The following is a 21459-nucleotide window of genomic DNA, read 5'->3' on the forward strand; positions in this document are numbered from 1 at the left end:
GTTTTTTTCCGTGGCTCTGCCACAAAATGCAGCGAGCGTTATAGTCGTCAAATATATGTTTGTTATTTTGAAAGTAGTGGCCGTGAAACAAAGTGGTCGGGCGAACTGAGTGGCCGTTGCGTTTACTTGGTACTCTCACCGTACTTAATTACGCTCTTGCATCATATTTTTCAAGTTCAAGCAACGTCTCGAGGTGTAGTGCCGAGTTGCATGACGGCGACACGACGGAGGGCTAGACGGCAAATCGGGTGGGAGAGGGAAGGGTTGGCTTTGAAGGACAAAAAAATCAGCGAATTGCCAATAATATTTGCAAATAATCTGGCGAAGTGTGAAGATGGGGTACAATGAAACTGGAAGCGAGGAATTCTGATCTGGTATTGTCTCTCCGTTCAATCGCTTTGGAGGATAAAACTGGCATGTCGGCGCTCATATTAGTGACGACCCCTGCACTAGAATATAACCATCACAGCCAGTGACGATCTTATGTAAATATTTGGGTTGTACACCGTGTATGCGACTTTGTTATGTTACACATCTAAGCAGGAAACGGACGTGCGATTAGGTGCTTGATTCGCGTCCTTTAATTGCGTTCATTTCGTTTATTTCAAGGTATTGCCTCAGCTACTCGCTAGTATACGTGTACCCCGCCGTTCGTAAACCGTGTGGCGTAAAATGTTGAGCAAGAATAATTTAGTTTGCGAAAATACAAAACAAATCTTCCACTCGTTTTCAAGGCGTTGCCAGGCCAGCAGCGTCCGCTGAATCGGCTGCGCTCCTCGCGTCCGCTTGCGTGCTCCTGCTGAAGTGACCATTTACCGTTACCTCAGGCTCAGCAACATTCTGTTTTTGCAACTTTTCAGTTTTCCTTTGTCGCCTTCACGCAAGAAGAAAAAATTACGCCCACCTCCCCTCGCGGGAACCCTGGTGTGATGCGACGCTGAGGGGGGTTCAAGCGCAATCGGACAGCAACCGTCGACCGAAAGGCCGCCGGAGAGCGGCACACCGGTTATAAGCGCAGCGCGCCCGAAGGAGATTAGACCGCGGAAGAGAGAGTACTGCACATGCGCCGACGCCAGTGCGTCTGCCGCGGCTATGACGCAACACAACCCAACACAATCCACTTTAATTCAATCCCAATCCAAGCCAAGCCAAGTCAAGCCAATGCATTCGAATCCAATCCAATGCCCCTCGCGAAAGAGGGGCATCGGAGAGGAGAGGGGGTGAGCGGCGGAGAGCGCAGCTCGCGCGGCGAGGAGAATGGGGGAGGGGTGGACGACAACAATGCCGACGACGCTGCATGGACAAGGCGAGTGAATGAGATGCAGTCGCATCTAAAACGACAATTATCGTCAAGAAGTTATACCACCCGACCTGGCGATGCTGCCCCACGCCGGCAACACCACAATGTGATTTTAACGCACCACAATGTGATTTTATTAAGTACAAACAACTTTCGCTCTGGCTTGTAATTGGAAACACATGGAGGGCGGTGAGGGTCGTCTGCTTTTGTACTACCCAGAGGCGTCGGCCACTAGGGGCGCTGCATGTCGCCAAAACTCCAGCGCAGGAGGCCTATAGACGCCGGGTTCGTAACGCCAGGAACCCAGGTGCGACTCTTGAGGCGCTTGATGCGCCCTTGCAGAAACTCATTGGGTAAGTTGGCTTTCTGACAGTGCGTTTTGGGCAGGACTATCTGGATTATACCCATTGGTTTCCGAATACACCCAGCTCCGGTTTTCCGCCATCTTTCAAATAAAGGGGCACTGAAGACAAAAGCGAAGTTGGTCTTCATAAATAGAATGGCATCCGCAGAAAGCGAATCTACCAGTCTCTTGGGCAGTGGCTTCACAATATTCGCCTTAATAATCAAGAAATTAGGCTACGAGTCGCCCCGCCACGCAGAGATAACGTCAGTGGCGAATGATGGGATGTGCCAAGGGTCACGTGACGACAATGAAATGAGAACCGTCCACACAAGCTCTTAAATAAACACGTAAAATCTTTCGTTGCATGCGACATTTCGTAAGTCATAAGCAACAAAGGTATTTCTACTCAAGCTGTGTGGACATTGGCAAGCTGCCAAGCCGCGGCGCGGCGCTGGTGGCGGCCGCAATGGTTATTGCAGGTTCGGCGTAGTCACATGTATACCATCTCTATGTTTACAACCTGGCGGCAAGAATCGCGTCAGCCTACCGCGGTTCTGCTCTTCTGTGGACAGCAATTTGTGTCTGATAGAATGTTTTTTGTTCCCTCATGTAACTCTGCCTGCCCGAACGACGTTTTGCGGCCAGGCCGTCGGCCCAAGCTGTGTGTATGTTGTGGTCGCGTTCGCTTTGCGGTGAAATTGGACGGAATACTCGTGAGAAAGGAATGTGCTTACTATACTGGAATTATCTCTAGCGACGATTCAACCCCGCACCGGGTATATACAGTGTGCCCGGTGTTTTTTTATCAACATTCTCGCCTTGCACCCAACGCAAGTGGCATATTCGCACTTGGAAATCGCAAACGAGTGCTACCCTTACGACAAACCCGAGGCAATAGATCGCCTGTTAATTTCGCGCTTCAACCTCAAGGCGCGTGCTGGTACGACGTGTTTGTTCGAAAGCATTTCTTGTTTGCCTTGGAGATGAATAAATAATGTTCGTCAACCCGAGTCTTTTGATGCAGGGCGTTGTGTGTTGCTACGCTTTTAGTACGGTGCGTGCTTAGGTAAAATGATACTTCTATCATGTTATGCACGCTTTTCAATTCATCCTGACGACAAGGCGTTTGTGAGTGGTGGTTTGGGCGCTCGTAAAAGCTCTAGGCACATGTTTAGCAGCTGGGCTAATAAGTAACTCGCTCATTTAAAGGAGGAGGAGAAGGAGGAGGAGGAATAAACTTTATTTCAATATTAGTTTTTGTGGTACTGGCAATGGGGGGTCTTCTCAGTCCAGAAGTCCCTGGGCGGTCGCTGCCAGGCGGGCCCTTTCAACCCGGGCGATCAGCTTCGCTCATCTAAATATTCAATAAATATAAGCGTCACCATACCGCGACGGAACAAATTATAGTACCAGTATAACCAACCGGTGGCGCCATATTTTGAAAGCCGAGAGCATCGATGCGAAGAGGGCCCCTGTCTTCGTTCCCGCTGCGTTGTCGGTAAAGTAAAAGGCCGCTGCCACACATTCACATTGTTTAGCCACCATCTCACGTTCCGTGCAGCACCAAGATTGACGCGCAGAGAGTGGCAGGTAACGGAAGCGGGGCGGACGAGTTGTTTTCCCGCATGCGCAGAGTGCGCGACCAGGGGCTCCTGCAGCCGCGATGCTTCGCTCGGTACGGTTCGGTTTTCCTGCTAGACCACACCGCCCATTCACCCACTTCCGCCAACCGTGTACGTCCGGTTAACGTCTTAAAATAGCGCGATGAATGAAATGCATTTCGCAGTTGGTAGGTTTTCTCGGTAATTAAATCGTCTGTTGCCGCCAAATATACGTTGAGAGGGCTTCTAGGCACTTGAACTTACACCTGAGCCCAACTTTTTACTTGCCTTCAGTGTGCATTTAACACACGGTTATCATCATCGTCCGACAATGGTGGCTTTCTCGCAGTGCGTTTTGTGGCAACTTCGCCATGAGTGAGACATAGACAGCTCCAATTTAAAGGCGCGTTTAACTGCACAAGACTGCTTTTACGATCTCAGGGACCACCCTTAATAAAAGGAGCAGCTGAATGGTCAACCTCACAACGTAGGCACGTGCTGGCCGCATGAGGTAGAAGAGGTGCATCTTAAATCGACCATGGCCGACGAATTAGGCAACATCTTGTCCGGAAACACGAGCAGCGTTCAGCATATCTGGTCGCAGGTGGGCCTCACCAGCGCATACGTCCAGACAGCCAGCGGGGCACTTAACGCTCTCGAAGTGGTAAGCACTCTCTTGCTTTGATATCCCTTGATCCTACTGTCGCATAGCCGTGACTGGGATCCAATGGCTGAGGACCATGTTGTGTTGCCGTTTGGATTTAACAAAATATATTATTCATGTATTTATCATCACCAACGAGCCTGCACTAGGAGTGGCCCTCCCTACCTTATTCAAAAGGAACCTCCATTCATGTACAATGTACTCGCACAAAAGGGGAAAACCACGACCACGCGGTCCTTATGCTGACTCATGCTCAGCGTATTCTTAATTTTTCAAAGCTGGACTTGTGCACGCTCACCAACTGAGGTCTCCCGCCACTGCCCTTGGATGGTTTGTGCAGGTGTTGGCGGCCAGCCTGTTCCTGGTGATCAGCGTTCTGGGCTCCAGCTACCCGAACCTGAGCCTTTTGCAGCTGGTGTCCTTCTCGTACAGCCTGCAGGGCGTGCACATGCTCTGCGTGGGACTCATCAGCGAGAACTTCACCCTGGTCATCACCAACACCGTCTACGTAAGCGAGCAACCCTCGCTCCCACACGCTCGGAGTTCTGCTTTCGTTCTGTTGGCATCCTTCGGCACTTGGTCTTTCTCGCGTGAGCTTTACATGTCCAAGCTACGTCAGTAACACGCAAAACCTATAAATCAATGACAGGTTATCTGTAAATCAATGCAAGAAACGCGGAGCTACGCAACGCGCAGGACCATCGGTGTGTTGCACTGCAGGCGGGAGATTTGGAAGCGCGTCGTCTGCTATCATGCATCACTCCGCCGCTCCCCGCAGTTAAACGCCCGGACCACTGAGGGATTACCTTAGGTGGCTCGATCCGTATCTATGCTCCGAACAACAGCTGCTAATGTGGAAGTGGACAACTTTTTATCAGCTCAGCATGCGCAGATTTCGACAGTACAAAAACTAGGCCAGCATATTTAGGTTAGCTTCTGGATTATATGGAACTAGCTGATCGTAGAACCTTACGCTGGGCTAGTGTGGGGTACGTTGTCACCATGGTACCAACCGCAAAAAAAAAATACACAGAAGCCAACAAAAACTAGACAGGACAAGCACTGTGAGGTACACAGGGCAGTCTTCTTTGCATGAACAATCGCTTAAAAATATTTTAGAAAGCCTGCTGCTTCGAAAGCTTGTCTTGTCCACCGTGCAGTCGCTGCCTGCGTATTTTACGTTTACGTTGCATTTCGTTCCAGTGAAACTTGTCGGTCCATCTTTGTGCAGCCTATCGCCTCTGTTACCCTTATTGTCTCGCAATTGTTATCTTCACTGGGCCGGACAAGTACTTCGACCAATGTCAATGTTTAGCGGTGAGCTCTCCAAGCGTTACATCAACATAAACGACGTCAAGTTTAACCGGATTTCAAAAAGATGTAAAAACTAATTAAAAGAATCTTGGGCCATCTTCACTAACGTGAAACCTAGATAGGGGAGAAGCATCAAGTGTATAAGTGTATCCTGGGTGCCTTGGGTCAAATGGAGAGGAAACCTTTCGGGGGTAGAGGTATACAAATTTTCTGTAAAAGTCTCGTGTCATTGGAGCACGAAGCGTATTGGCGCGAGTGGTAAACGATTATCCCGGTGTTCTTTTTAGTACGCCTTACATACTAACGCGAGACTCAAATTGGTGTGTCGGTGTTTCAGTACCGTGGCTACATGAGACGAAGATTAGGACGACGACCGGAGACGCCAACAGTCCGAGCTCTTAAGGCGCTTCACCACTAAAATTTATTCAACACACACAAGTCCGCCTCCGTTTTTGAATGCAAAACGAGTGTGGCTTGTGGGTACTGATCTGAAACGTCTTAAATGCTTCAACGTGTGTGCGTCTTTTTTTAGTTCCTGTTTTCTCTCTTATCAATCACCAGACCTTAAACATTGCGAAGCCCGTACTGAAAAGGTACAATCTGTATTGTGGTAGATTCAAGAAACTAGCGTGGCACACGCGTATCGGTCGGAGAAGCCTTCATGAATTCGCATTCAAAACTCTTAGGGAGAAATCTTGCCATCCCGGGCCCGAGGACCCGGAATGGGCAGGTAGTTTTATTTACTTGGCAACTTTTCGGTTATAACTTACGAATCTCGAAAGCTAGCCTCTGCGCGGCATGGCTAGAGTAGTCGGTTTTGAGAGTCCGTGGGTTCAGTAGCCACCCTGTCACGGTTTCTTCAGTATAACGCACTCGCGCAGGTTGCAGAACAATTCCGAATTATCGAGTTCTTCTTATCAAAGGCAGCATAACTAGTTCGCCTTGAAAAAAAAAACAGTACAACAAGAAATTGCTGCATATCTGCTCCTTTCGTTGCAAGCAGTGTCGATGAAACACGAAGGAGTCGACTGGCGGCCCTGCCAAGTAAATGCCCTTCTTCTCTTTTAAACTCATTTCTCATTCTGCTCCTCTCTCGACTCGTTCTTCCCAAGATAACACGCTAGAGATTTGCTCAAATCAATTTAAATTTACCGCGCTCTACTGCTGCAAGTCGGGTGCCTCGATGTCAGCGCTACTGTACGGCGGAGACGAGCGTGAATCGGGGCACCTACTCCAACGTTTGTATAACCATGTTGCCCTACTCCACGAGCGTTCCAAGCGGAACGTAGAACCTATCTAGTGAAACCTTATGTCACTGTTTCCGTTTCATTTCTTAACATGCCGCCAGGAGCTGAAGTAGCGCGCGCAACAGCATGCAACGGACTGACTTTTTTTTCTACAGTTGATGTTGTATAGGCTATGGCAGAAACCCAAAATCTACTAATGTTTAAAAAAAGCAACTTTCGAAATATCAGTTATGTATTGATTTTGTGCCTTATATTTGCGCAATGGCTTGTTCTTGTTCAACAATGTTGACAAGTACGAACATCGGACTTGGACGTTTAGATTTCGCTGTGGGTATATGAGACTATTGCGCAGCTCCTGTTTTACTTTGACCGGGTGGACGAATAGAGTCACAGACACACCGACAGACGTACCAAAATTTCTGCGTTTAAGTAACCCGAGAAAGACTATCGTCTTTAAAAAAATAGTGCCCTTACACTGTGTGACCAAGGTTGACCTGGCAAGGTTGACCTGCAAAGCTGGACACACTTCTACGGAGTGCACGAAAGAAAACACATTTGTTCGTAATTTGCGCTTGAGCATTCTTTCTAGCAGTTAGCTGAACAAAACTTGGGAGGACCCGAGCTCCAGTCTCGTGAACAAACATGGAACTGTCTGTTTTACTCCCGCGTAGTAGACATCTTACATTTTGTGTAACACACCAGTCCAATTCACTCGACCACCGAGAGGACACCCGACAAGTCGCACTGTGGTGCTTGACGTCCATGTTAGAACCTGCCACCAGCACAACGGACATGTTACCAGTGAGGGAATGAAACCTATAGCTTCGGGTGCACCCCCCACCCCCTCAGCCCGCGCACACCGGCAACCATGGTTCTGTGCGCGGGTCGAAAATGTCACTTTAAATGCCCTTTCAGCTAAACAAGATATGTTGCCCCACGTCGGCGTTCCAACGGAAAAGTTTCCCTTCATTCAGGAGGGATTCGCAGCAACTTGACGAGCTGGAACGAAAAGACTGTACTGCGGCGGAAGCGCCTTTCTATTGTTCAGTAAGGCTTTTGCCATGTACTTTTAAGGCTTTTAAGGCTTTTACAGTAAGGCTTTTACCATGTACAACATCCTTTCTATTGTTTTTGCGCATATTCGCACTTCTGTTTAGGCCGAGGCTTTTTCGATTTCCGCTCTTCCTCCAACCGAACGACATACGTCAGTCCCATTGCGAGTTAAAGCTGGAAGGTATCGAGCTTTATTCTGGCGGACGAACACTGTTGTCCGTTTCACTCCCCCTTCTTAGCCAATTTACTGTCTCTTTAACACACCAACCCAGATGGAACCCACTCGATTACAGACGACAGCTGACAGGACGCATTGATCCATTAGGCTTCCGCGTTTAAATCTCGAACAAGCACAACGGGCATTATCGGTAGCAGCGTGGAGCCCAGCTGTGCGTGCAGGTCCCACTTCTCTGCCCCTACCAACCCGTGCACGCATAAACCGGCAAGTGGTTATGGGCGCATACCTAGGCGTGAAATACACCAGCGAAAATACGCTCGGGAATCCTTTCAAGTTGAAGAAGAATTGTGGGCTCACGCCGGAGTTCGAACCGGGCTCTTCAATTCACACCTACTCGGCGTCGTGGAATTTGAGGCGGCCTCGGCGGCGGTGGCTTTTGGTCATTTTTACGCCCATTCATGCTTATGCGTGCCCAGTAAAATCGACGGTTGGGCTAGTTGGTGTTGATACATCGTTAAGTAGCGCTTGAAACAGGACGACAGTAAAGAAGACACGGAGTGTGTTAGCGCCGTCGTGTGTGTCTTCTGTGCTGTTGTCTCGTTTCAAGCGCTAATTAACGATGTGTCTTCTGCGTGTCCTCCGCAATCGTCTCATAAGGGCACTACAGCCCTTGTCAGCCGGTAGCGCAACTTGTGAAAGAACATCGGTGGTGGGGAGGGGAATAGCACTTGTGATAGAGCGGTCGGCGGGGTCGAGGAGGAGCCCCGGGAGTAAATCGGCATGAGCGGAATGAAAACATACATTGCGTCGCAGAAAAAAACACAGCGAAGGGGCAAATTTAAATTGACTTGAGCGAAGCTTTAGTGTGTTTACCTTGGGAAAAGCGCGACGGAAGAGGAACAGCATGAGAGGTGAGCGAGAAGAAAAAGGAAGCAGTTACTTCGCAAATGTCGCCAAAGACTATCGTCTTTTCACGACCTTTTTCAGCGAAAGGAGCAGATAGGCGGGCACTTTTTCCGGAATTCTTCTTCAGTTATACGTAGTGCGACAGTTATCACTGTTGTTTTATTTCAGTGGAGCTGCACGCCGCAAAAAAGACGCTCCAGTGAAGACGAAATCATGACATTGAGGCTGAAAAAATGGTGGTCCGAGTTCTGTTTTCAAGCATGTAAATCTATCAATACCTGCACTATGAAGCGCATTTTTCGTTTGTAAATCTCGTGTAGGCATAACGCGTAGGAAAATACGCAAAAGTGATATCTCCGCTCAACATAAAAGTTTTAATTGCCAGATGTCTTAATTAATTGCCTCGTTAATAAACCTGCTGCTAGATGCACGTCAAGCTTTATTTTTGTTTGGGGGCTTATGAGACCCAAAAATTTAAGAAAACACTCGGAAGACATTCTTTTGCTTGAAGCAAAAAAAAAGTGCTGAAAGGGGTAATATAGTACGGAAGACGTTGCTCCAAAGACGCAATGAGTATCGCCCAGTTTATCTCAAAGCGCGTTGCTATCACAAAAACAGAAGGAGCGGGAAGAGCTTTGACCTCATGCTTTGGTGACATCGGAAGCTTCTACATTATATTTCCCATTTTAATATAAACAACGCAGGCCACTGCTGGAGGCTCTGGAGGAGACGCTCAAAGCGTGGGAGTGAAATAACTATTCACATTTTTGTGTATACGAAGAAGCAGTCAGTAAAGACATCAACGTTGCGAGTTCGTGGATGAAAAACCAGGATCGCACGAAAGCAAAGAAACAAACAAAACTGAAAACTTCCCAACCAGACAGAAGTCTGTCGAAATGTTCACTTTCAATGTCATTGTAGTGCGGGAGGCGGCCGGGATGGCGCCTGCGTGCATCACGGATATATTTGAATAAATTTATGTCGTGGAAACACGTATACAATTTGCCTTTGCGGAAAAAACAAGTTCAGTGCGACTCCACTATTTGTTCGATCAAGCGTCCTTTTTTGCCAGTGGAGCTCTCCGTGCACACGAATCCGTGGTCTGGGAAATGCGCCCAAAAAATGTTTGGTGTGCACATCGGGCTAGACACCGAATCGACACATATGTTAAACAATTTCATAGATTATTGCTCTTGTGTTTCGGGCACAGTTTTAAAATTGAGAAGTTTGCACCAGCGAAGTCCACTTGTTTCAGCGTGTTACGTCGCCACCATGTTCAAGACAATATCAATCAGAAAATGAGAAAAAGTCTTCAGCGAGTGATGCATTATAAATTCCATGAATATGTAGTCGATCTAAGTTTGCTGTGGGAATCTGGACATATATAGGCTCAAATCCGAATGCTCTTTTCGTGATCACTATTGTGTTCGTCATAACTGCGCACTGTGGGACCTGGAATTCTACTGTATTAGCCGCCAAGTGGTCGAAGAGGGTGTTAATTCATAAATAATTACTGCAACAGCAGTGAGTACGGCATCAGGCAAACATTTGCGTCGTCTAGCTGTAGAAGCGGTGTGGAAGCGCAATAGATGGTAGTGTTTGATGGCGCAATGCCAACTGGACAAAACACGCCAAATAAGAGTTATTTGACAGTGATGTACACCTAGGTACTAAAATCTGTCAGTAAAAGTAAAATAAGGCAATGCAGACGGCTGGTTTAGAGGTCCAGGTTGGAGCTAGGAATGTTAAACAGTGGTGAGGTGCAAAATTTTAACTTCTAATACGTACTTTTAAAACGCGCCTAATGAAAACCATGGGGTCGTCGCCTAAAATGGATACCGGGAAGACTGGAACATGTAGTGTGTGCAGTTTTGGGTAGTGTTTCGATCGTATTGTGTCGCGGGTTTTGCGTTGAGTTAGAACGTGGATTACTGATAGGCCCTTTACACGTTTGCTACAAAAGGTTCTTGGAGAGCCCTTAAGCAGATGCGAACGTGTTGTATGGCGAGAGAACAATAGAAAATGAAAGCGCATGTGGGCAGGAAGACACTAACTATGGCCTCGTGGGGGAATGGAAACGTACGAGCTTAGCCAAAAGCAATAAAGGCGGAAGCCGAGCGTCTTTTCCACGCTCGCAGAATGCCACCAGCAAAGCCGTCGTATCAGCGGCAGTGAAAACAACTTGAACGTCTTACCTCATGGCGCCGTCGAAGCAGAATCCGGAGGTTGACAAGCGCAGACTGGACAGGGTTCGGGGCAGCGGCGAAGGCGGCGGGGGATGTGGCGCTCAAATTAGTAGAATGCGGCAAACCTCCTGGAATGGCGTTTCTAGCTTCAGTTTGCGTGACGTCTGTGCCTGTCCTAAGCTTTTATTTTCCCCGATGACAATCCCCCACCGTCTCGTTGTCTGCAATGCAACTGCGCCCACACCGCTGCCACTGCGCTACTCGCCCGTCGGTGGGCTTCTCGACGCCGAGTGACTGTGTGTATGTACAAGCTCTTAAGTGGAGTGCGAGGCCTGTGCACTGACGAGTAACAATTAAAACAGGATGCAATGGGATTGACGATGACAAAATGCCAACGCCCGCGAACAACAAAAGGAGCTGCTGGCATTAAATGCCCCTGCCAAAGCAAGCACACATGACCACTGATGCATGACAGCGCTAAGCATAGTTGGCACGGCGTACGAGCAGCGTGCGAGAAACGCTGTGTCAATGGCTTCCAGATCTACATCAAGGTGCGCGCATCGTACCGCACCTCATGAACGCTAAGCAAAGGTAACGAGGGCGGACACTTTTCTAAAGCTCCACACACGGCCGTTTAACTGTCTTTATGCAAATTTTGTAAAACGTTTTTTTGGAAATAGCTGAGACACTGGAAATGTTGAAAAGGCTGCGCAGGAATAATTGTTTTGATGAAGTCCTCTCCATTCGTTTCAGTACGTGTTCTTTAACTACGGCGCCGCTCTGATTTATCTACTGGCAGCAGTGGTTGCGGTCTCCATCGGAATGAACATTCTCAAGACGACGACCTCCCTCATAAGCGTGGTAAGTGGGGAGTGACGCTGTTCGCGAAGGTTACATATGCTGCGCGTTTACCACGTACAATACTTGCTAGGGAACAGTGTCAAGAAGAAAATTATGTCACCTAAACTAACTCCTTTTCTATCTGCGAGTGCATAGCGTGTGCGGAAACGTTCAACAGGATCTGATGATATTACGCCCCTCACCACTCACACAAAAGAAGCTCGAGCACAGGGCGGTGGAGAAAATTTACGTTGCGTCAGGTGGTTTTCCGGGAACTCGTAAAGTATACCCGGATAAAACAGGTAAACATCCTGATAAAAGGTAAACAAATGAAAAGATGATTAGGGTCTGTGTGCGTCGCAACTATACTTGAGCTTGGCTGCTCTAGTATACTTGAATGTGCGAAGACCCGCTGCATTCCGCCATTTTACGTGGGGCCTTTTTTAAGTGCAGATCACTTTAGGGGCTCGCCTTATGATCGTAGCTCGCTGTTTCGACTTAAGCAGAGCCACATGGCGTTCCGTCGTCGCGGCGTAACCCAGAGGCTTTAAGCGTTCGAAACTCCTGAACCGCTGACGCTTTTCTAACATCTTTCCGCTGTTTAGCGCAAGGAAAAGTGTAAGTACGTTTGAGGCAAAACATACGCAATTTACCGGCAACACCCGCGTTCATTTAGTGAGGGACGCTCGTTGGGTTGTTTTTTACGATAGTAGGCGAAAAACAGTGCAGGTGCAACGCCGGCACGTGCGGGAGGAAAAGCAAGCACAAAAGGAATCGAACTCCCGCTAACGCAGTTTCAGGCTGGGAACGCGCGAGCACTGCGAAGGCGGGAAACTTCCGTTTCTTTAGATGGTAGCAGTGAGCGGATAACTGCGCTACAGCCCATTTTGGCGAATCACCGCTCTGCATTTACGACAGCTTTCACATTGAGTGGAACGGCTTTAGTTTTTTCGCTTTCATTAAGCCTTCATTTTGTGTCGTCGTGAAAGCGAGCTAGAACTGCCATCGGTTGGCCTTATCAGGACAACAGGAAATATTCTTGTGAAGCTAGTCACATTTCACCTGACGTCGCTGCCATTTTTCCGCTCTCGATGTTGCGATCCAGAGCAGCGAGATGGCGTCGTCTTCACAGATTTGGGGCGACATAACAAGGCTGCCGCAGAGTGTGTACCTATTTATTTAGAAATTTATTGAAAAGCTCCAACTCCCATCATGGTTAGTTGTCATCCCCGTCATTCGCCACCATTGTTTCGTGCCCGAAGTGCCCAGTATATGGCATGATGGCCTTCCCTCGACAATATTCCACCGTGATCACTGGAGGCAGTTACCGCGTTGCCGAACATTGGGCAAATTTCCAAAATTGTAGGAACGCTGCATTTTATATTTCGTTACATCCAGATTATTTTAGGCTTAACCGTCTGCGAATGCTGGTGTTTTTGTGTGGCATGTTCTACGCTTAGCACTAAAGCAAATGATTTCCGTTCAGTATATCTTAGCTCTCGCGTTGATGTAACCAAGTTGTCAGGGGTTTTCCCTTTATGTAGATCAAATATGGCGCCATCTTAGTAAGAACAATTCACTGAAGTGCATTTTTCGTTTGTTTCAAACTGAGCGCGACCGTAAGATGGCTGAAGTGGTAGTGACAATTCATTCACTTGAAAACAGTGATTTGTGAATGTGAATCGGCATGGATGCGAGATAAAACGCGTACAGATTGTCGACCTGCCTTAGCAACAAACACCCTGTTTTAGACACACGTGTTAGATATCACGCTACCACCCTTTCCGTTTTCGTCTGTCCTTACGCAATTAGGCCTCCGCGTGAATGTTGCAGCGAACAAGAATTATAAAGCGCTTTCTGGACTATAATGTGATCGAAGTGTTTGTAATACTGTGGTGATGGAAATGGCTGTAGCACGCCCAAGAAAACAATGGTGAGACAATTTCCGTTTAAATGCGCGCCACAAGAGACGACTAATCACTAATGTTCCTCACCATACTTCACCATGACGAGCCCACGTCGCCCTCTGGATTGGGCTAATGTGTCAGTGGCTTACTCTGCACTTCAGTATAAAAAATGCGGCAGGCACACTGAAGACTGCATGCGTGCAGGAATATGATACAGAGCAAGGGTGCGAGAACACCAGCGCGTTCCTGCCGGGCACATATTTGGGAGCCTGATTTGTGGTACCATTCGTGTTGACGGCGATGACTACCGTCAGTTTTCGCTTTCATTACGATACAAAAGGTTTTCACCTGAATAATTCTATGGGTGCACCTTATAGGCACCGGTCACTGCTCAGAGGGCGCGACGAAAAAGTACCCCCAGCGCCGCCCCGCGGAAGCTTGAGCTAACTTCGGGTCGGTGAGAGGCAGACGGCGGCCGCGCGTTCATATATTCGGCACCTCTCGGTTTGTTTTTGCGATTCTGCAATTGTTTTTGAAAGGTGTCTAGACCTTGAAAACTGTTCTGGCAAATCTCGCGTGCGCGAAAAGTTAGAGATTGTACGTTCCCGCGCGCGTGTGCGCCGTCAAAGAAATTGACGGGACAGACATCGTTGCGAAGTCCCATTCACAGCAAGTGTAAGCTGTCTCCGAAGCATCAAATAATTATCGCGCCGGGAATGCTTGCGCCGAGAGGCGAAAACGAAAGCAGACACCGGCGGCCTGCCGAGGGGACCGGGCTCGGATCACGAAGCACTCGAAACCACCACCGCCGCAGCGACCGCAGCAGGATGTTCACACCACCGAGCGTGTATGGTGCGAGCTTTGGACTCTCGCGTGGTGCGTGTGTGTGCTGTTCGCCCAAGGGAGTCGCCCCACTCCCGAGCAGCGCGTCAGACGTCTTCTTTGAGTGCTCCTCCGTCTATATATGTAATCCCAGTTTTTTCAGTTAATTAAACATCTTTTTAAATTCTCAAACCCCAGTGTTTTCCCACTCAATATGAGCCACGATCAAGCTGACACAAGGGAAGGTTATTTACAGCGCCAATTCAGGTCAGTAGCCAGCGTATACAACGGCGCTCCACGACAGAACCGTGTTTGTGTTATTGTTTCCTCTGTTCGCGCAACCACACTACGGTTACTTTTTCGGTTCCCCTTCTTCAGCTCGGTTGGTGTTGTCACTAATTAACAACGCATTCCAAACGTTATTAGCTGTTGACAAAAGTAAACGCAGTTCCACACAGTTCGAAATCTGCTGCGGAGTGGCGGTTGTCTTTACGAAGATTCCGTTTAATTTCGGCTTCTATCTTGTCAGTAATGTTAGAGTCGTCTTAGCGACTAATTGGGATACAGTTTGTTCAGGCCGTTCGGAATTCTCCAAGAAAGCATTTCCTCCTCCTCCTCATCCTCTGCTTAAACAATAATAACCTCAACTTTCAGAGTACGAAAATCGCATTAAAGAATTCTCCTCCCGATCCTCTGCTTAAACAATAATAACCTCAACTTTCAGAGTACCAGAGTACGCAAAACGTATTAAAGAAGTCAGTGCGAGTGAATGCAACCTTGCTTTTGATAGCTTTCCACGCTCTCGCTTGGAATGCGTGGCCGAACTATGTACACTTCGGGGAACTAAGTAGGGCAGTAAGCGGGATGCGTATTGACCGTCTTGACATTGCTTTTGGCATCACCCGCGAAGTGCTGTGAATGCATATTCTTGTGTCGCCTTTTGGTATCCATTCGGTGCAGTGAATGTTGCTACAAAAAGGTTACTGCTGATAAAACAATAGTGGCGGAAGCGGTAATACCTTGTGTTATGCAACTACTACGACGGCATGCGATTCATCGCAGCGCGTGATGTGTATGAAAAGCAAACGTTTTAGTTTTACGGCCCTTCCTGTCTGCGCTGCGCACAAACGGTAATCGTACTCATAAGTTTACTCCTTCCACTGACAAAAAATGTCATGACTTTCTTACTTCCTTGACTTTTCTTACTGCTAAAATAATTTCTTGCGACGCTTATTCTCCCACGGCTGCCCGAGCGCGAAACCTGTACAGAACGATGGCAGGCTGCCTTTCGCGATTGTGGCTGTCCTTCGCGCAGCAGTAGCGGTGCTACCACTAATTCTTTCCTGTAGCCTTTTGATCCTTTCGGACCCTGCAACTTGCAATTATACACAACGTCGAACCGCACGCAGCGCGTTTGTTTTTACTTGCGCTGAACGGCCGGTCGCGACATCCACCGACCCGGAGTTGCTATGCGGGGGCGAGAGGCGGCGCTGGAGTCGCGCGCAAACTGCAGTGTCCGGTGCCTATAGCACGTGTTATAAATACGTACTCTGTGTATTTATAGCGTTCGGGGTGATTTTGTCCGAACTGCAGTCTTTCAGTTGCGATATCAATTGAAGTCAGGGCACAAAAGGCAGTCAGCATTTCACTGCAAAAGTTGTCAACTCCAGGAAGTGGGAGCATAAGCCTTCGCGCTGAACAATTGTGCAAGCACGAAAGGGGGCAAGGAAGAAAGCTGAACAAGGCGGTATTGCCACCACGCTGTTCGCGGAATTTATTCGTTCATGGTCCCATCATGCTCCTATACGCAGCAAAACGCTGCTATGCAGGTGAGGCCATAGAACCCGTTTCGTGACAGAAGGTGGTGTCGTAGCTGTGTGCTGTCACATAGTTACATATTTTGGAAAATATTGCGTCCGCAGCGCGCGTACGCAGAGATATACCATGCTACCCTGTCCAAGGATAATATACAGAGTACAAAACTGGTGCATCAAACTTCTCATTTGCGCTCGCTTACACATAGAGAAGACATTGCAGAATGAAGAATTCCCTCTTCGGGAACCAGCAGGACTTGTTAGTTAGTTTATGTGTGTTGGTCCATGGAAGCTCAGACGTGCACACCGCCCGCACGCACGAATGAATGGTTATCTTGTGGTACAGTATTTCCCGGCTTCAGCCATGACATCTGTGATAACGTTCCATGTCTTATAATCTTCTTATTGGCAATGTCGGCGTCCTTGTTGTAGTAGAGTTGTTCGGCGTGTGACGTCACGACTCATAGCGGGCGCCAACTGCGTCCGCCTAGCTGGATGTCACGGGATGTTCCAAAGTGTATTAAAGAGAAGCTATCTACACTTATGCTTTCTCATTGATGGTGTCCGGTGCGCAGCAAAATGCACCCCATGAAAGGCAACCGTACACAGTAGCCTCCAGAAAACACCTTCCCGTGGTGTAAATCAATCCCGTGTCCCCCGCTTTATGAAGCTGAAGTTTATCAGATTGTGCCACTCATACACTGTCGACAGGGAGCGCATTTTTAAAGCGAAGCTTTCTTCGCCTCACTGATGGCGTCCGACGCACAGCAAAACGTGTAAATGATGAACACTTTCGAATTCAATGAAGGCAATTAGGTGCCTCCCTTCAATTTCATGAATAAGGAATAGCCTCAGCGATCATTTTACTGCATCATCCTTGCTTGAAATTTGGCACTTCGCCGTGTGACTCGCCCGCAAGAAAGCTTCGCACTTCAACCATCGTCGTTGTTAGACGGGGTGGTGGTTGAATTCATTGAAATCACGTACACCCTCCGTGCGTGTTTATTACACGGCATTCCGGTTGTCATAATTATCTTGACCATTTTTCAACGCAATGCCGACTGCGATTTCCAAGATCCACGCTGCAACGCCGTGAGCGCTGCGTCCAAATTATTTTTCATAAGGCTCGCTCTTATACTTCTGGTAATGATGAATGTGGTGGGTCAGCCCCAAATTCGTAGTAAGCGCCAAAAAATGTGTATTACAAAATTCTTGGCAGGCACTCTGCCCATTTGTATAAATATAGTTTAATATGTAGGTCATAGAAGATCATAGACGATTATTCTTTGATGACTGTAGATCCCAAAAAGTTGTTCTAGTCTGGTGACGTTAGTTCGCAACACTCTCCCTATGAAAGGAGATAACACGTGGGGCATAAAGAGGGGAACACGGGCTTCACTTGACCCACGGATAACACAGATAACACAGCCCGGCGCAGCCGGTCGGCAAAAACAAAAACATAAGCAAACCCAATGCATGGTTTGTGGTATCATTTTGACCGTGCATTATGATGTAATTACACCTTTCCTACCCAATGAGATGCTTTAACTGACATTTCACAGATGTCATCACTACATTACCTTTCTGTTGATTGTTCTCCGCTTGTTTTTTTTTTTCGTAGGGTCTCGCGCTGGCGTGCATGTGCGTGCATTTCGGCCACGGCGTTCACTGGAGCCGAAGAGGATAGCGTCCTGCTGCTACCAGGCGTTGAGAAACGGCACAGAGGAAGCAGCTTCTACTGCAGTGGGTCTAGAATCTGCGCAGTAAAGAAATTCGTTGACTGAAGCCACATTAGTCGTCGAAGTCCTTCATAGTTTCGTTAAGGGTGATGCGCAAGAAGACGCCATCACTGAACAACGCAAATAATTTGGCGGTGGAGCACGGGGAGGAAGTAGACGGTCTCCAAGGAGTACGTCTGCCCGAGAAGCATGCCTGACATCGACAGTGTTATCAACCAGCTTTAATGGCTGCACTTTCTTTGCCGAGCACTCCAGGGTTCAAATGGTGTAACACTGTTCGCCATTACAAAAACTAATTGGCAAGTTTAACTCATTTAATCATCATGTGAGTGAAATCATTTAATCATCAACAAAATATTAGAGATTAGCAGAATAAAAATAATACAACTGACGGAACGAAAATTTCACCTTTATACGCGATGGTGGTGGATGGCGTACCGAAAAGGCCAAAAATCTATAGCTGGAGGAAACTGCCTGCAAGAAAATACGAGCCGCGTGACATCTACACAAAAATGTGTCATTCGAAAAGCTAACCCACCCCATAACGTAACATAAACAAAAAATATGTGGGAATAAAAAAATGTCGTTGGTCTCTCTTCCATTCGAACCGTTAAAACACGAAAGTGAAATGTGGCTTCACAGGAGACATTGAATTTTTATCGTGCATTGATATGAACTTGCACATCGCTATTAATATCTCGTCGGTATGACACCGTTACACGCATCAACGCTAGACAGCTGATTGCACGCGCCGGAGCATTGCGTAAATACGACTGAAACCACAGGCGCTCGGAAACCGTCCGTGCGAGCGAAACCAAACGGGTTGTCAGCGAATCGTTTTGGTGAACACACGGTACACTGCAGCGAAAGGAGGAGCAGACTGTGCCAGGAGCGCAACATTCGCGATACGACGTGGATTTAACTCCGTGGTCGTTGCCTTACAGGATTCTCCGCATGCTACGCTGCGCGTCCCCCGTATACGTAGGCGCGGGCATCGAGGCGCCAACTGTCGGCGCTCATTGACGTCATGATGCACTACTTCTCTTTGGCTCTCCTAGATGGCAGCACCATCTGAAGGGATGGATACAAGGCGCGTTTGTCCTACTGCTTCCACGTCTGTTCATAGCGCAGTAGGGAGCGCGTTTCGTACCTCCCGTTGCGGCGAAAGAGTTCGTGGCTCGAATCACTGCACCGCCGCGTCAATCGAAGTTTTTCTGGAGATGCCGTTTGCGTGACGGATATGACGTCAGTTATATGTTGGTGCACCCCGGCATAAAACACTTTCGTGTTAAAAGCCAGTTGAGGGACGAAGCAGGCATCATATCATCGTCGGTATTATTCGGTCTTCACAGAGAGCCGGGACGCACTCAACGTTGCCGGTTAGAGTAAAGAATACCTGCTTAAGTGCAACGCGAGGAAACGCGAAGCGATTGATGCTCCCGTGAAGCACGCCGGCTCGAAGACTCTCCTCAGATCTAATAAAATCAAAACCACCCTGCACACAGAGCAGCAAACACGTGAAGGGCGCGGGAAGAGCAGCACTACTTTAACGCAACCGAGCCACACTGAAGTTGAGTGCCTTTTGAACAAAAAGTAGGGGCCGTTGACAGCGCATGGAGGCTCGATCTGTAGGGCACAGCCCGTTTTAAGGCATTTTAGGTCAAATATCACATGGTTTGGCTTGGGTTGTTTTTAACCCGTTCAGCCGTACTGTACCCACAATAGCTGTTTTTTTATAAACACGACAAACATTTGAAAGCTTTCAAATATTGCGCCATACAGCGTCAGCAGCCACGCAGAAGAGGGAAACACTGTAAACGTAGGTATCTCAGTGCCTACCGCACGTTAGCAGTAAAGTAATACCATCAAATGTGACTAGAGGCGTCACTGTATAGAATCAAGCAGTCTTCTTTCTTAGCGGCGGCTTTGCTGGACAGCTGCCAATCGCACAAAGGAGAATCTGGGACCTGATTGATTGATTGATTGTGGGGTTTAACATGCCGACGCAACGCAGGCGATGAGGCGCGCCGTAAGTGTCTGGGGCCTTGCAAAATACTCTCGCGACATTGCAAGCGGAGCTGTCGCTGCTTCTTCTTTCTTAATATATGCATTATTTTTTGGCGCCGGCGATCTCCATCGAGACAAAGCAGTCTTTTTAATAATAGATCAAACACGTGTTCCCTCTTCCTTGCCCATTGGTGTCGGCGGCATTGCAAAACGTGTTAGCTGTGCCGGACACCTCCGTAACTTGCGAAGAGGAAACTTAAAGGAGCCATGAAGACAAAATACAAGTCTGGTTTATTAGAAAGGCTGCTTAGTCCCGATAACAATGATACTAATATAATCGCAATCTTCGAACAAATAACGGAGATATTAAAGAAAACGTGTGAAGCAGTCGCGACCCCCTAGCCAATTTCCCGCAACTTTTCTATGACGTCACGGAACCTTGTTTGTGCGATTGGCGGCCGCCTAACTGACCTGTCGCGACGACACATGACTGGACGTCTGTAATGGGGCCTCTAGTTCCATTTGACCGCATCGCTTGAATGCTAACGTGCAGGTAACGCACTGAAAATTATGTTTTATTGTTGGCCCGTATGACGTCATTCTTGCTCATAACACGTCACTGTGGCGCAAAATTTGAAAGTTTTAAAATACTTCTTGCTTTTTTTTCGTAAAAAAAACATCTTTCGGGCCTGTAATGGAGCTGAGTGAGATACTGAATCCTAGTTCTTTCAAATTACACGAAGTTGTATTTTCTCTTCATGGACCCTTTAAATGATGTTCACTCCCAGGATAAAACGCCAGCGGCTCGCCATTTGTGAGATCAAAATAACCGGCATGATGTGAAAAAAATTACTCCCACCTCCCCTCGCGGGAACCCCTGTGTAGATCGACGCATAGGGGGTTCCGTTGTTGTTTCCGTTAGGTTGATTCTCCCATCGCGTGAAACGTGCCGTGAACCCCCTGCCGCGGCTATGACGCAACGTGGCGCGGCTATGACGCAACACAATCCCCTTCAATCCAATCCAATCCAATCCAATCCAATCCAATCCAAGCCAAGCCAAGCCAATTCAATGGAATCCAATGCCCCTCGCGAGAGAGTTTTCGCTATCGGAGAGGAGAGGGGCTGAGCAGCGGAGAGCGCAGCTCGCGCCGCTCAGAATGGGGGAGGGGTGTGGACCGTGGAGGAAAGAAGAGGTTAGGAGAGGCCCTGACGTCACATTTGTGAAGCCGAGTCCCGCCATGACTTGAGCCCACTGAGCCCAGCACTCTATCCCATCATCCTTTGCTGTCTCCGGTTTGATTTGACTAACATGGCGTCGCCCTGCCCTCCCGCTTCGAAGCGAAAACAGCTTCGTTGCTAATTCCTCGGTGCGATGTCATGTTCTAAGCTGTTGATTTTGCCTTCACTTTGCCCATTCTAACCGTCACCCATAGTTTCAATCGAAAAACGGCCTTCGTTTTTGAGATATAAGGACGATTTTTCAGCTCTTAAGCCTGGCAAAGTAGCGTTTGTCGTCGTCATAGCAACAGGCTCG

At 48.1% G+C, this 21459-nt stretch overlaps 1 protein-coding gene across 1 annotated transcript; it reads left to right on the forward strand.

The window, feature by feature from the left end:
- The first annotated feature begins 3785 nt into the window (after positions 1 to 3785).
- Positions 3786 to 17865, forward strand: LOC144164820 (uncharacterized). Its single transcript, XM_077695082.1, has 4 exons — positions 3786 to 3911; positions 4252 to 4419; positions 11549 to 11656; positions 17800 to 17865. The coding sequence occupies exons 1-4, from the start codon at positions 3786 to 3788 to the stop codon at positions 17863 to 17865; spliced, it is 468 nt and encodes a 155-aa protein (XP_077551208.1).
- Positions 17866 to 21459: the final 3594 nt, after the last annotated feature.

Source organism: Haemaphysalis longicornis, unplaced genomic scaffold (genome assembly GCF_048455015.1).
Source record: "Haemaphysalis longicornis isolate Haplotype H1 unplaced genomic scaffold, Haemaphysalis longicornis Haplotype H1 scaffold_14, whole genome shotgun sequence".
Taxonomy (NCBI): Eukaryota; Metazoa; Arthropoda; class Arachnida; order Ixodida; family Ixodidae; genus Haemaphysalis; species Haemaphysalis longicornis.